Below are 14701 nucleotides of genomic sequence, written 5' to 3'. Positions count from 1 at the left end.
GCTGCCCTTTGTCACAGATTCTGTTCATGATTTTCATGGACAGAATTTCTAGGCAAAGCCAAGGGGCAGAGGGGGTCCGGTTTGGTGACCTCAGGATCACATCTTTGTTATTTGCAGAGGATGTGGTCCTGTTGGCTTCAGTCTGTGACCGCCAGTGTGCTCTGGGGCAGTTTTATAGCTTAGTGTGAAGTGGCTGGATGAGGGTCAGCACCTCCAAATCTGAGGCCATGGTTCTCAGCTAGAAGAGGGTGGGTTATTCCCTTCAGGTCGGAAATGAGATACTGCCTTAAGCAGAGGAGTTTAAGTATCTCCAGGTCTTGTTCACAACTGAGGGTAGATTGACAGACGGATCGGTGCAGCGTCAGCAGTTGTGCGGACATTGTACCAGTCCGTTGTGGTGAAGAGAGAATTGAGCTGAAAGGCAAAGATATCAATTTACTGGTCAATCTACGTCCCAACACTCATCTATGGTCACAAGCTTTGGGTAGTGACTGAAAAAATGAGGTTGCAGACACACGCAGCAGAAATGAGCTTCCTTCACAGGGTGTCTGGGCTTAGCTCAGACATTCTGGGGGAGCTCAAAGTAGAGTTGCTGCTCCTCTGCATTGAAAGGAGCCAGTTGTGAAGGTTCAGGCATCTGGCTAGGATGCCTCCTGGACACCTCCCTGGGGAAGTGTTTCGGGCATGTCCAACAGGGAGAAGACCCCAGGGCAGACCAAGGACTAGCTAGAGAGATTATACCTCTCGTCTGGCTTAGGAGTGCCTGGGTATCCCTGTGGAGGAGCTGGAGGAGGTGGCTAGGGAGAGAGGTCTGGGCATCTCTGCTTAGACTGCTGCCTCCATGACCCGGACCCAGATAAGTGGAAGAAAATGGATGGATGGAAGGATGGATGGATATAGTAGACTCCTATTAGAAATAGTTTATTTAATTGCTCGCCATCATCTCATTCATATATTATTGTATTAGTCGGTGGTTTAGATGCTATTGAAAACCCTGTTTCAGATGCTTCTACAAAAAATAAATAAATCTGGAAACCTCAGAGGTGCAAACTACACTCAGATGATTTGTATAATCTGAACACCGCATGCAGAAAATTGACTTAAGAAGGTGTTTCAGACATCTCTGATTAAAAAACATGAAGGTGCACTTTCACTACAGTATGTTATGCCTTGAAATTACACATGAACACACTGAGGTAAAAATGTCATGAAGTCTTGTGAATAATATGGGATCACGTGTGAAAATAAATGAATCATTTGAGAAAATCAGATGTGAAAATAAAAACACAAGCACTATGTATGAAAAATGTGCGAACCACATGTGAAGTTCATGTGACTTTCCTTAAAGGGGATGTACATGGCCTACATACTGTAGTCAGCCTGACAGTGTGCCTCACTCACTAAATTCACACTCGGGTGTGAATTTAGCACCACCCTGTCGTCTCCTTGTCTAATGTTTGACCTATACACAAGACACGGACATGTTTCCTTCTCATATACACTTAATAATCTGACATAAGGCACAGCACTAACTTTGGCGTCAGGCCGAGCCTCTGTATACAGAGTATAGCAGTGTGTGTGTGTCTGTGTGTGTGTATTTAACAGAAATGATTTAAGCGAAATCAACTTCCATTACTTCTTAGCCTGTAGTTACATAAATCTGTCTTTGCTCATCGACTACATCTGGGGAAAATGGAAACGAGTAAATTACAATTTTTTTTTGCTGAACCTTTGCTTTAAATGTGCAGTAAGCAGTAGGGCTATAAAATGAAAGCATTAAAATTGGATGAAATGTATAAAATATGGATGGAGACACAGGCAGCTGTTAAAAATACACAAGCTACACATTTTATAAGGGTGCAAACAAAAAACAGCTTTATGGGAACGGATGCACCTGGAGCGGATGAATCCTCTTTCACTCCCTGCTTAAATCAGACTGTGTGTGAGACGGAGAAAGAGCTTTAAGTGCGGCTAAACTTCAGCTGAACCATTGCATTTCGCACGCATCATCTTCATCCCTCAAATATTTATCACTCAAAGCACTAAGCATTTTGTATACCCAAACATAACAGATATAGCAGTGAGGATAAACCCAGCTGGTCGTGGGTCTTGGGTGGGCTCTAAAAATGAGGATATTTACAACTGCATTGATATCGAGATCAGATTTTGGCCTGAAACAATGCATAAGTAATAGATCGGATCAAACCCAGTGATATATTTTACCATACATGATGTCCACTGACACAGTAAGTGTGCATCACTGCTGTCATATTTTGGTTTAACCTTGCAACAGAACATTGGAAAAAAACTGAATATTACTGTAGAAATATAATTCAGGTCAATATTAGGTGATGAATGATACTCAGAGACTTATTTAGCACAGAATTTCTTATTTAAGGCTTCTCAGCTTCCAAAAAAAGTTTGACTTTGAAAGCTTTCTGATAGGGAAACTCTCTTTTGTAGGGTTCTACATAAAACATTTACAGGAGAGACAACTGAAGAACCCTTTAGAATGCACCCTAGGTGAAAATTTGTATTATTCTGCATCAAATTATACAAAATATTGGACAGAAAAAAGGGCAGAGACACTTTAGCCTTCACCTATAATTATAATCACCTTCATCTATACTCTATAATTATAAAAAGATTTACGTGTGATGGACTTGTGTCCCATCCAGGGTGTATTCCTTCCTCGCACCCAGTAATCGCAGGGATGGACTCCAGATCCACCCCAACCCCTGACCAGGATGAAGCAGCTGCTAAAGATTAATAGATAAATTAAATAAAGTGATTTTATTAAGCTGTACAAGGCCAATATTTGCATATTGGACCCTGATTGGCTTGTATATTTTATGACTCAGTAACACTCGCTTCTCACGTGTACAACACTATCTTATATTTTCCAGTGAGATGTTCAAGTGTTTTACAATCGCTGCCATTAAAATGTTCATACTTTGACCATCTGTGCACTCGGATTCATTACCCTGAAAGGATTTAATCATTAAAAAGTTAGTTTTATGAATGTTTAGGGTGATCTCAGGCAGTGTGGTTTAATGGGACTGGAAGAAAGGAAGGAAGGGAGGAAGGAAAGTTTGATATTTGTCCTATACAGATAATAATGATAATAATAATAATAATAATAATAATAATAATAATAGGCTACAGTTAATATCTAAAAGCTTTCCTGCTTTAGTTTACTGAATTCTGAACTCTGTGTTTAGCTCAGAATGCTAATTATACACTAATACCTGTTAGTGTAGCTAACTCGCTAACGTTAGTGAATAGTCAGTGTTATTATTATTATTATTATTATTATTATTATTATTATTATTACTATTATTATTACTACTACTAGTAGTAGTAGTAGTACTATAAGTAAGTCAACATGTGTGGTAAACTAATTCCACATAAGTTACAAAACTAAGCTACTTTGCTCATTTCTATTCACTGTGAATGAATAAATAATGATAGTCATGTTTAAGGCAGCAGTGAAGGAATGGTACAGCCCGTTGTAGGGGTGTTCACAAAATCGTCTGTCTACCAGACACGATTAGGGAACCCTATTTGAATGTTAACAATTAAAACTATTTTGTAAAAACAATTTCAAAAACCTAACATTTAGTATTTACTTCCTTTAGAGGTGTTTTAATTAGTTTTAAGTTTTAATTAGAGGGCACAGTACCTGCACAACACCCTGTAATTCACACCTGGTGTAGTCTCTTCATATTTACCTCAGTGATGTGGTTAGCTTGTCAGTATTAGCCACTTTTGTGGCTGTAGCTCTCTTTAATTTATTTATTCAGTGTGTTTTTTGCTCTTTAACCACCGTTAATGAGGTTAAAACGTGTGAGAGAGGAAAAAAGAGAACTAAAATGAGGAGTACAGGGAACGAAACGCTGGTTTAGGTAATAATTCAGCAGTTCTATGGCGCCCCCTGGTGGCTCTGTAGCTTTATACACACACACACACACACACACACACACACACACACACACACACACTGTAAATGTCTGAACTACTGACTTCACAGTTTCAGTCACTTTAACTGTTTAAATATTATTACAGTGAACATACAGTAACTTAAACATGGGTTGTTTGCTTGTTTGTTTGTTTGTTTGTTTGTTTGTTTAGTTTTCCCCCATTTAAATACTACAGATTTTTAAAAAAATCTGTACTACTTTCTTCACCAAGAAAATAACAAGATATAGCCTGAATATACAATAAACAAACATATATACTCAATAAAATTCAACATGTGCATCATTGCCATGTAATATGCAATATGTAATTACATTGCCATGTAATATGCACAGTAAAATATTAGATGACATCTACAAAAGGAGGATTAAAACTTAAATTAAACTTTAAATAAATAATTAAATATTGCTATAAGCATGGACCAGATTTAAGGATAGATAGGCTACACAGATAACAGTCAGGACACATGGAATATATACTATAATATATATATATATATATATATATATATATATATATATATATATATATATATATATTAAAGTCACAGTGAAAGTAACTCAAAGTAAAACTGAAAAGAATATAAAAAATCTGAATCTAAACTATAAGAAATAATATTTGAAAATTGTAGAGATAAGAATGTATATATATATATATATATATATATATATATATATATATATATATATATATATATATATATATATACTGTATTGGCTGATTCCAAGATTTTTTGTCATAAAGCATAAGAAAATTAAATATTTATAGAAAATGTTAGAAAATATTGTCTCTAAAATTAACTCAAATTAAATAAGAAGAGACAAAAACTGAATTCCAATTTATTTATTTATTTATTTATTTTAATTACTGGACCTAACTTAATTATGGAGAAAATCATTGTTTTCTTTACTCATCTCACATTTATCTACTTTAACTTTATTTATTTATTTATTTATTTATTTATTTATTGTCTATAAACCATTAATAAATTGCCTGTTCCAGTCCCTTTAAACAATGCACACAGTGCATTCATGTGTTTCTCTAAACTAAACTAAAACTAGACTAAGATATATTAAAACTAAAGAAAAATATCTTATAAGAATATAGAAACTAATTAAAAAAAAACAGTAAAATAACTTAAAATAAAACTGAAAAGAATTTTTAAAAATCTGAATCTAAACTATAAACGATAATATTTGAAAACTTTAAATATAAGATGGTTCAAGAAACAAAATGAAGTTTATCAGGTAATATTATAGCCTACACTGGAGGCGTACGCAATGACGTAACGACGTAATGACGCAAGACGCATAGGCGACGTGTTCAGGTCGCGACAGGAAGTGTTTGAGCTGAAGGCTGGGATGTGTTGATTTTTGTAGTGTTGGCAAAAGAAGAAGAAGAAGGAAAAAAACCAACAACCTGAACTGGCTGTTTGACTTTGAGGACATTGCTGAGGCAGCAGGTGTGTAAATGATCTGAATTTATAGAAAATATAACAGTGAAATTTGTGCTTTTTAAGGTTTTATGCAGTTTCTTCCAGCGCTGTAGTGGTGATGTCAACACAGGCCTCAGGCTGAGACAGATAGCATGAGGAGTTATTATTTATACAGAGGTCTATATCTTATATCTTATATCTTATAGCAGTAAAATCTCTATACGATTTTGAAGAAAATGCATTTGAAATAAAAAGCTCTGCATTCAAATTTATTTTTGAGTTATAAAGGAGAATGTGTGCAGCTCTGCACTCCTCATATAACCTGATTTGGGTTCATGATTAATTTACATACAGTCATTTCCTTATTCAGTACAGAAATATAACCTGATTTTAATTTTTAGACTTAAGTAACTGGATGTATATATCTCATGCTGGGAATAAAGCACACTGTCATTAATTCAGTTTACTTTGCAGCAGAAACATGAGAGTGATCAGATGATCAGGGTTTGGTGTTAAAGTATTAAACAGTGTTATCCGTCTGTCTATCCTCGTATAGACTGCAGCATTTACGAGAAATCAGGCTACGTCATGGCATTCACGCCTGCTCTAGACACTTTCATTAATGTTTTAGCACACAGGAAGATCACAGGATTGCCTGAATTATTTTTTTTTTTTAAAAAAGAAAAATAATAAAATAAACAGAATGGATGAATTGATACCAGAAATCTCAATTCTGACAAAAGTTGTTAAATGTGTTTAAAATGTCGATTCGTTTTCTCAGACCGCAGCTCGGCGTATGATAAACGCAAAGCAGTAAGCTATGAAATAGAAGATTTAAAAAATGTATAAAATGATAAAGCAAAACTATGGTAGGAAATGAAAACCCAATCAGCAATACCAGTAAAGGAACAAATCCTAAAATGCTATAAAATTGGAATATATTAAATGAATAATATTTTATAAAGTTTTATAAATAAATAATGACTATAAATAATTAGAAATAATAACTATAAGTAAAAGCACAGACAATAAGAATGAATATAATCTAAAATAATAAGAATAACAGAATAACAATAGGTTATAGCACATTTGGTGCTTGGCCCCCTAATAAGGTAAAAGAGAATATAGATATTGAGGGGAAAAAAAAGCACAAATGCAATGAGATATAGAAAGCAATAATAATAATAAGCAAATAAGCTATATAATAAAAGCAAACATTGTAATTTAATAAGAAAGTCAGTCACTGAAGTAATCAGAACGGTTATAAACAAGGGCAAGTAGTTTTCATTTTAATGATAGATTTAAATACAGATGACCCCAACTTTAGTTCTTTAGTGTTCTGATTTTCTGAAATGAGTAACCTGTGTGTCCTGCTCTCACTGTTTTGGATGTAACAATCAGTGTGTGTGTGTGTGTGTGTGTGTGTGTGTCAGTATGTTGCCCACCACAGCGTACTCCCCACAGAAACAGGCCAACGGCAGCCTGAACTCCCGCGATGCCGCTCGACACACCGCCGGCGCCAAGCGCTACAAGTACCTGCGCCGCCTCCTGCACTTCAGACAGATGGACTTCGAGTTCGCCATGTGGCAGATGCTTTACCTGTTCACCTCGCCGCAGAGAGTGTACCGCAACTTCCACTACCGCAAACAGACCAAAGACCAGTGGGCCCGAGATGACCCCGCCTTCCTGGTGCTGCTCAGCATCTGGCTGTGCGGTCAGTACACACACAAACACACAAGGGTGGCTCATGTACTGCTCATCAGTTAAACATTACACCTTATTATTATTATTATTATCATTATAAGTTCGATTCGAGAGGAGGCACTAAGAGGTAGGCGTCATATCAGGGAAGCGATTGCATCTTATTTTGGAAAATAAAAATCTGAAGCATCATCGGTACGTCATGATTTTCCTGAGTGAGAGGACCAAACCTTACACACAACAAGGCCAGAGCTTAGATTAAATCTGATATATTAATCACAAACTTGATCTTATGACATCACAACAATAGCTTGTCTATTGTTAACTAGATGGCCTTTTTATTTCCTTGTAGGGGCGCAACGGATCATAGGTGATCCGTGATCCGTACGGACCAGGCCCCACGGTTCGGCACGCATGTGATTGGCGGATGAACTGAGTGAAAGTTTATCATTTGCTGGTGTTTTGTCTTGCCAGTTTACACATTCAATCGATTTTAAACCACACGCAGAAAGACAGAGGCGCAATTCAGACAGCGCGTGAACACCGAATTGATTCCTCTTTTCGTGCCTCTTTGCGCTTGAACGGACACATACACACAAAGTTATGTTAAAATACCCGTTTTGGCAAGTTTTCTGGTAAACACAGTCGGTTAACCGAAAACGTAAACAGCTGAGAAAGAAGCAGGATGTGTGTCAGGACTAGGTCCGTGCCTTTGGTATTAAAGAGACAGCAGCCTATAAATAATTTGCTTCTGTCTGCTAATCAAACAACACCACAGCTTTAACAAAGATTAATCTGTATGTAACTTATGCAGTGAGCACTTTTGCGCTGTTTTACACTTAATCATTACATTTCTGCACCTGAATACTACTGTTACTGACTTTATTTGTAACTTTGTACAAATAAATGTCTGTAATTGTATAATTGTTCTTGTTTTTTTTACTGACTTTATTAGTTAAGCTAGTAGTTTTTTGCTGTGGTATAGAAGTACTTAAAATAAGATTTCAGTAATAAATGAAAAGCAAACTTTTTTTTTTTTTTCCCCCCGGTCCGAAAAACGATCCGATCCATGACTCAGAATCCGTAATATGATCCGAGCCGTGTGTCTAGTGATCCGTTGCACCACTATTTGCTTGATTTTTGTTTTATTTTTTTGAAAAAGCGTAGAAGCGAGAGAAAATACAACGTATTTTATAGACAACAAATAAGTACAACGATGGTAGGGACACATACATACTGTAGAAAAAAAGCTGTTACAGTGTAGATACAAAGTTTCAGTGCAACAAGGCTTTAAATCAGTTTGCAGATAATAAATATCAGACAATGTCTTAGTTAATTCATTAGATTTGGTGTAACAGGCGAATCATTTTTGCCCAAATGATCTATAGAGTCATTTCCAAAATTACTGGCACCGTTGGTTTAAAATAATAAAAAAAAAAGGTTATTAAAACCGTCTTTGGGGTTATTTAGTTTTATATTACGCTGAAAATATGAGTGAAGAAACCACATCGTTATATGAAGCAGACTGTGTTTAATGTGAGTTTAGTGTGTGTGAGAGTGAAAAGGTTAATTTTATTATTTAATGTGTATTTTTTTTTCCCCACCACAGTGTCCACAGTAGGCTTCGGTCTGGTGTTAGATATGGGGTTTGTGGAGACGCTGAAGCTCTTACTCTGGGTGGTGTTCATCGACTGCATCGGCGTCGGCTTGCTCATCTCCACCCTCATGTGGTGAGTCGGAGCGCACGCATGTATATCACTAACGCTAGTGGTTCTCAAAGTCCCGGGGTCTGAGAAGGATAGCCAGGGAGTCGCTGATCTAGGGGTGGGATTTATTAGGCAGCAAGTGAACAGTCAGTTCTCGAAGTCGATGATGGGCCATGGAGCAATGGAAGAAGATGGCCTGGTCTGATGAATCATGTTCTCTTTTACATCATGAGGACGGCCTGGTGCGTGTGCGTCGCTTACCTGGGGAAGAGATGGCACTAGGATGCACTATGGGAAGAAGGCAAGCTGGCGGAGGCAGTGTGATGCTCTGGGCAATGTTGTGCTGGGAAACCTTAGGTCCTGGCATTCATGTGGATGTTACACTGACACATGTCACCTACCTAAACTTTGTTGTAGACCAAGTATAATCCTTCATGGTAACGGTATTCCCTAATGGCAGTGGCCTCTTTCAGCAGGATAATGTGACCTGAGACACTGCAAAAATTGTTCAGGAATGGTTCGAGGAACATGCCAAAGAGTTCAAGGTGTTGACTTGGCCTCCAAGTTCGACAGATCTCAATCGGATCGAGCGTCTGTGGGATGTCCAATCCATGGAGGCCCCACCTCGCAACTTACAGGACATAAAGGATCTGGTGCTAGTGTCTTGGTGCCAGATACCACAGAATACCTTCAGAGGTCTAGTGGAGTCCGTGCCTCAGTGGGTCAGAGCTGGTTTAGCAGCACAAGGGGGACCTACACAATATTAGGCAGGTGGTTTTAATGTTATGGCTGATCAGTGTATATACTGTATAAAAGCCACAACCGTAAGCTGCAAAACATCAAAACATAACATGCCAGCAAATGGAAAATATCTTGAATATAGTGAAATTCATCTAGAACATCCCACTATAAGACTCCAATAAAACAAACATCCGACTAATAAACTTATTTCCAGGTATTTTTTTTTACTCATTTCAGGCTTAAAATAGTCTTTTTCTATATGCAGATTTCGATTTTTGTTAAAATTTTCAGCATTTATTTCTAAAAATGAAAATTGAAAGCTTGGAAATTTGTAAAAGCATCTAAAAACAGGACAAACAATCCCATATTTGAATTATAACAATCTCGCAATAAGAAATCTGCCCGTATTCAAGATGTTCCCAATATAGGAACAAAATATCAATAATTGGCGTTTCTTTTACACTATACATTACCAGTCCAAAAATAAATCAGTAAATCAATCAATTAATAGATAAGCGTGCACTTACACAGACGGTTAAACCGTATGAACAGGAAGCTTGTAATTTAAAGGTGCGGTCAGTCGGTATTTAGTAAAATTCCAGCATTCATATTAATATGAATAAAAATTTATTTATATTATGTTCCTGCAGCTTTAATAAAAAAATCTCGTCTGTGTGGCACACCAGGCTCTGTAGACAGGAGGAAAAACATACAGCGTGCACCACCGGCATCCATCCAATCAGGAAACGCAGGTGTCTTTCCGGACCAGAAGGCAGTTTTCCAAACTGTTTTTTTTTTTTTTTTTCTTTTTTAAACTTAAACTTCTTTTAAACTTCACTTAATACACATCTGCGTGAGGCCATGGCTCAAACCCTTATTGTCTATCATGTTTTACATATTTTCCATAAAGGAAGAAATCACATATTGCACCTTTAAACGTTAATGGTTACTACTGTAATGTCATAAAACGAGACTTAAAGGTGAGATAAGTATCCAAACAGAGATCTGATCGTAATCCAGATCATTCACACAGTATCATGTTTAAAACCGAGTGTCTATTCTGGTGTGTGTGTGTGTGTGTGTGTGTGTTTATGTGCAGGATTGTCAGTAATAAATACCTGATGAAGCAGCCCAGTAGGGATTACGATGTGGAATGGGGCTACGCTTTCGACGTGCACCTGAACGCCTTCTACCCTCTGCTGGTCATCTTACACTTCCTCCAGCTGTTCTTCATCAACCGTGAGTCTTCATTCATTCATTCATTCGTTCATTCCTTCAGTACACACTTCTCCAGCAATACAGCAGAATAATGATGTAACTGTTTGTTAAGCTAAATACATAAACACGTCTTAAAACATCCGACAGTAAACACGTGATCACGCAATTCGATGCCACAACCATCCAGGAGCCAAGGGAGCAAAATCGGCCGTGCTGTCAGGGTGGGAGGGGCTCTACTCTCTCTCCGCTGTCAATCACAGGGACACTAGCCAATCATGGGCATCTGTGAGATCATGTATGCGGAAGATGGTGGATTGCACTTTCCTCTGATGTATGATAGGGAGAGTTGGCTGGAGGGTGGGAACTGGCCAAGACCAAATCAGGGGAAGTGTAATGGTGTGTGTGTGTGTGTGTGTGTGTGTGTGTGTGTAGAAATATGATATTGTAACATCTGATCCCAAATTTCCCCTCATGGATCAATAATGTACATCTATATATCTTTCTATCTATCTACAGTGAATCTTTTTACTGATTCTTACAGCCAATCTTTATTTATGATGAACTTAGTTTTACTTTATAAACATCTGGAGTTTAATACAGTGTTTAAGAAGGTCTGATTTTGTGGGTTTTTTTTTTTTTTTTCTTTTTTTGAACTTAACGGATCCCTGTATTTCATGGACGATAATATTTTTTGACAAGACTGTCAGTTTATGCAACAATTTTGCACGTCCATGAGATTTTACAGTAGAGGTAGTTTTATTACCTCAGTAGTTAATCAGTAGTTAAGGAATACACTCATGTGCTGTGACCGAAAACCTTATCGCGAACACCACTGGAGATTATCGTTCTCAGAGAGCGAGCTGTAGGGGGCGCTGTTCCTTCTGTTCCTCCTGTTCCTTCTTTCTTTAACAGACAATATAGAGAGTGCATCTAGTCCATGTAAATGGAGTAATCTTCAGATAAGTACGATCTCCCTGTGCAGTGTAAATGAGTGTGTTTGTGTCACAGACATTGTGGTGATCAACTCGGATTGGTTCGTGGGATATTTCGTGGGCAACACCTTGTGGCTGATCGCCATCGGCTACTACCTATACATCACGTTCCTCGGCTACAGCGGTAAGTGTGTGTGCGTGAGCCTCGATTATAGCGAACGTGTGTGATTCTTATCCACGTGTGTCTATGTAAATTACAATGGTGAATTACAAATGTTAGGAAACTTTGGAAATAAATAGGTAAATATAGTTCAAATGTGGTGTTTAAAAATAAGCAAGGGATAAAATACTCGAGGTGATGAAGAGGAGTTGCTGTGAAAACGCAGATGTTGATCGTTTTCCTATAACCGCATGTCCCGAAGTGTTTCATTACATTTATATCACAGCAGTTTGCCAATAATAACAATTCTTTATGGCACATCAGAGTTTTTATCTATTTACGGTTATGTTTAATGTCGTGGAACATCCACGGAACATGTTACTTCCTGTTTTCTTTTGTTTAGAGCTTTATCTTTGAGGTTTGACACTGGAGACTCCTTCCATGAATTTTAAATAAACTTGTCCTTATAGAAAACCTCACCATGTCAATGATTGTACTTTTTTTTTTTTTTTTTTTTAAACTTTGTTAAATAAGAACATGTTTATGAAAGTAATGCTAGTTTTCCTGTAAGTTTTTAAATATTATGTTATATTTTGAAATTCGCATGACGCACGCAATGATATGAGCTTTAACTTCCTGTCCACCTCTGTGTGTTTCAGCTCTACCCTTTCTGAAGAACACGGTGGTTCTGCTCTACCCGTTCGCTCTGCTCACACTCCTCTACGTTCTCTCCGTCACACTGGGCTGGAACTTCACTAAAGGTCTCTGCTGGTTCTATAAGTACAGAGTGCAGTAAAGGACACACACAAGCTTAACAGCACTTTCAGTGTGGATTCAGAGACTCACACATTCTCACCATCACTTCCTGGACTTTTGTACACTTTGTAAATAAACTGTTTGTAGGTAAAAAAAAGAAAGAATGTGGGAAATGTTTATAATGTGTTTTGTTTTTTTTTGTTTTTTTTTAATTTTAAGCTTGATTTATTTAACTGATTTGATTTGGTGAAAAGCTGCAGTTTGAATGAAGACCTTCATGTGTTAATGACGGAACATGTTTGAGGATATTTCATGCTTCTTGGTCAGAACAAGTCTAATAAACAGGTTTTTACACTTCCATGGTTCTTCAGTTATTCTGCAGTCTTTGTTTATTTGTATATTTGGTTTTGGATCACTCCTTATTACACGATCAATAATCTGAAGTCTGAATGATTCAAAATACAGTTTGATATGGTACTTTTGGTTGTATGGTGTATGCCTTAATATCTCTGGCAGAATAAGTTAAAAATAGTTATATTTTAGATGTAATAGTTATATTAAAGATGTCATTTAATAAGCATTTACCAAGACTAGCTTCAGGAAATAGAGTGGATATAAAAAGTCTACACAACCCTGTTAAAATGGCAGGTTTTTGTCATCTTTTCCTGCATTTAATGTGCAATTGCAAAGTATACAAATAAAGTGACAGACAAACAGAAGCTTTTTATGGGAAAAAAGAAAAAACTTACAGTAGCCCAGTTGTGTAAATGTGCACACGCCTAAACTAATACTTTGTTGAAGCACCTTTTGATTTTATTACACCACTCAGCCTTTTTGGTTAAGAGTCTATCAGTGTGGCACATCTTGACTTGGCAATATTTTCCCACTCTTTCTTGCAAAAACATTCTAGATCCATGGTAAGGGCGTCTCCCATGTACAGCCCGGGTCTGGATAAGTCATTCAAAAACATTAGGCAGCCCTAAAGCATGATGCTGCCACCACCATGCTTCATTTTGGGTATGGTGTTCTTTTGGTTATGTGTTTTTTGTGTTTTATTTTTGGTTGTTTTTTTTTTTTTATATACCTTTTGGAATTGGTCTCATCAGACCATAACACATTTGGCCACATAGTTTGGGGCGATTTAGTTGGGCTTGGATGTTTTTTTGTGAGAAAAGGCTTCCATCTAGCCACCCTCCCCCATAGCCCAGACTTGTGAAGGATATGAGAGACTGTTGCCACATGCAGAGAGTAATCAGTACCTGCAGCTCAATTAATGTTACCGTAGGTCACTTGGCAGCCTCCCTGGTAGGTTTTTGTCTTGTAAGTAAATTATGAATTTTGGAGGGATTTCCTGTTCTTGCTAATGTCACTGTGGTGCTCCATTATTTCCTCTTATTGTTGATGGCCTTCACAGTGTTCCATGGTACATCTAATATTATGGAAATTCTTTTGTATTCCTCTCCTGATCAATATCTTTCAACAAGAGAGATACCGTACATGCCTTTTAAGCTCTTTGCAGACCAGATGAAACCAAGAAGATGTCAAAAAAAAAAAAAAAAACCTACAGAAACAGCTGATCTTTTTTGGGGTTAATCAGAATAATTTCATTGATGACAGCTGTATGATTAATTACTTCTGAACATGACATTGAATGTGATTGGTTCATTCTGAACACATCCCCAGTTATAAAAGGGTGTGCACACTTATGCAACCAGGTTATCATAAGTTTTTTTATTTTTCCCTATAATATTTCTGATTGTTTTTCACTTAATTTTTACACGTTGTAATTTCACATTGAGGGTGGAAAAAGTCCTGACATGATTAATCTTAGTTTCATTTTTTTTTACTTCGCATTTTAGCTTAAATTTTAGCTTAAATAGTTGTTTTATGTCTTCTGCATTTGTCTGTCAGTACAAATAGAGCAAATTTTCAGTTTCTCAACATTATTTTTTCTAAAAATTAAACGTTACAGAGAAATGTTTGAAGGTCAGTATAATATTTTAAGTAACAGACCACTTCCAGCAGAACTAAGTCAGTTTCTGCATGCTATTTGGAAAAAAAGTCATTTCCTTAT

General features: G+C 37.0%; 1 protein-coding gene across 1 annotated transcript; it reads left to right on the top strand.

Annotated features, from left to right (window-relative positions):
* Positions 1–5280: 5280 nt before the first annotated feature.
* Positions 5281–12985, top strand: unc50 (unc-50 homolog (C. elegans)). The gene is made up of 6 exons (XM_026945432.3): positions 5281–5440; positions 6847–7127; positions 8724–8844; positions 10661–10800; positions 11788–11895; positions 12531–12985. The coding sequence occupies exons 2-6, from the start codon at positions 6848–6850 to the stop codon at positions 12665–12667; spliced, it is 786 nt and encodes a 261-aa protein (XP_026801233.1). The 5' UTR covers positions 5281–5440; position 6847; the 3' UTR covers positions 12668–12985.
* Positions 12986–14701: the final 1716 nt, after the last annotated feature.

The sequence above is a fragment of the Pangasianodon hypophthalmus genome, chromosome 2 (assembly GCF_027358585.1).
Source record: "Pangasianodon hypophthalmus isolate fPanHyp1 chromosome 2, fPanHyp1.pri, whole genome shotgun sequence".
NCBI classification, from domain to species: domain Eukaryota; kingdom Metazoa; phylum Chordata; class Actinopteri; order Siluriformes; family Pangasiidae; genus Pangasianodon; species Pangasianodon hypophthalmus.
This window is presented reverse-complemented; position numbering and strand designations above follow the sequence as displayed.

Coding starts and splice junctions, on each gene's coding strand:
- unc50 (XM_026945432.3), top strand. CDS start 6,848: ATGTTGCCCACCACAGCGTACTCCCCACAGAAACAGGCCAACGGCAGC. Junction 8,845..10,660: donor CTCATCTCCACCCTCATGTG/GTGAGTCGGAGC, acceptor GTTTATGTGCAG/GATTGTCAGTAATAAATACC. Junction 11,896..12,530: donor CACGTTCCTCGGCTACAGCG/GTAAGTGTGTGT, acceptor TGTGTGTTTCAG/CTCTACCCTTTCTGAAGAAC.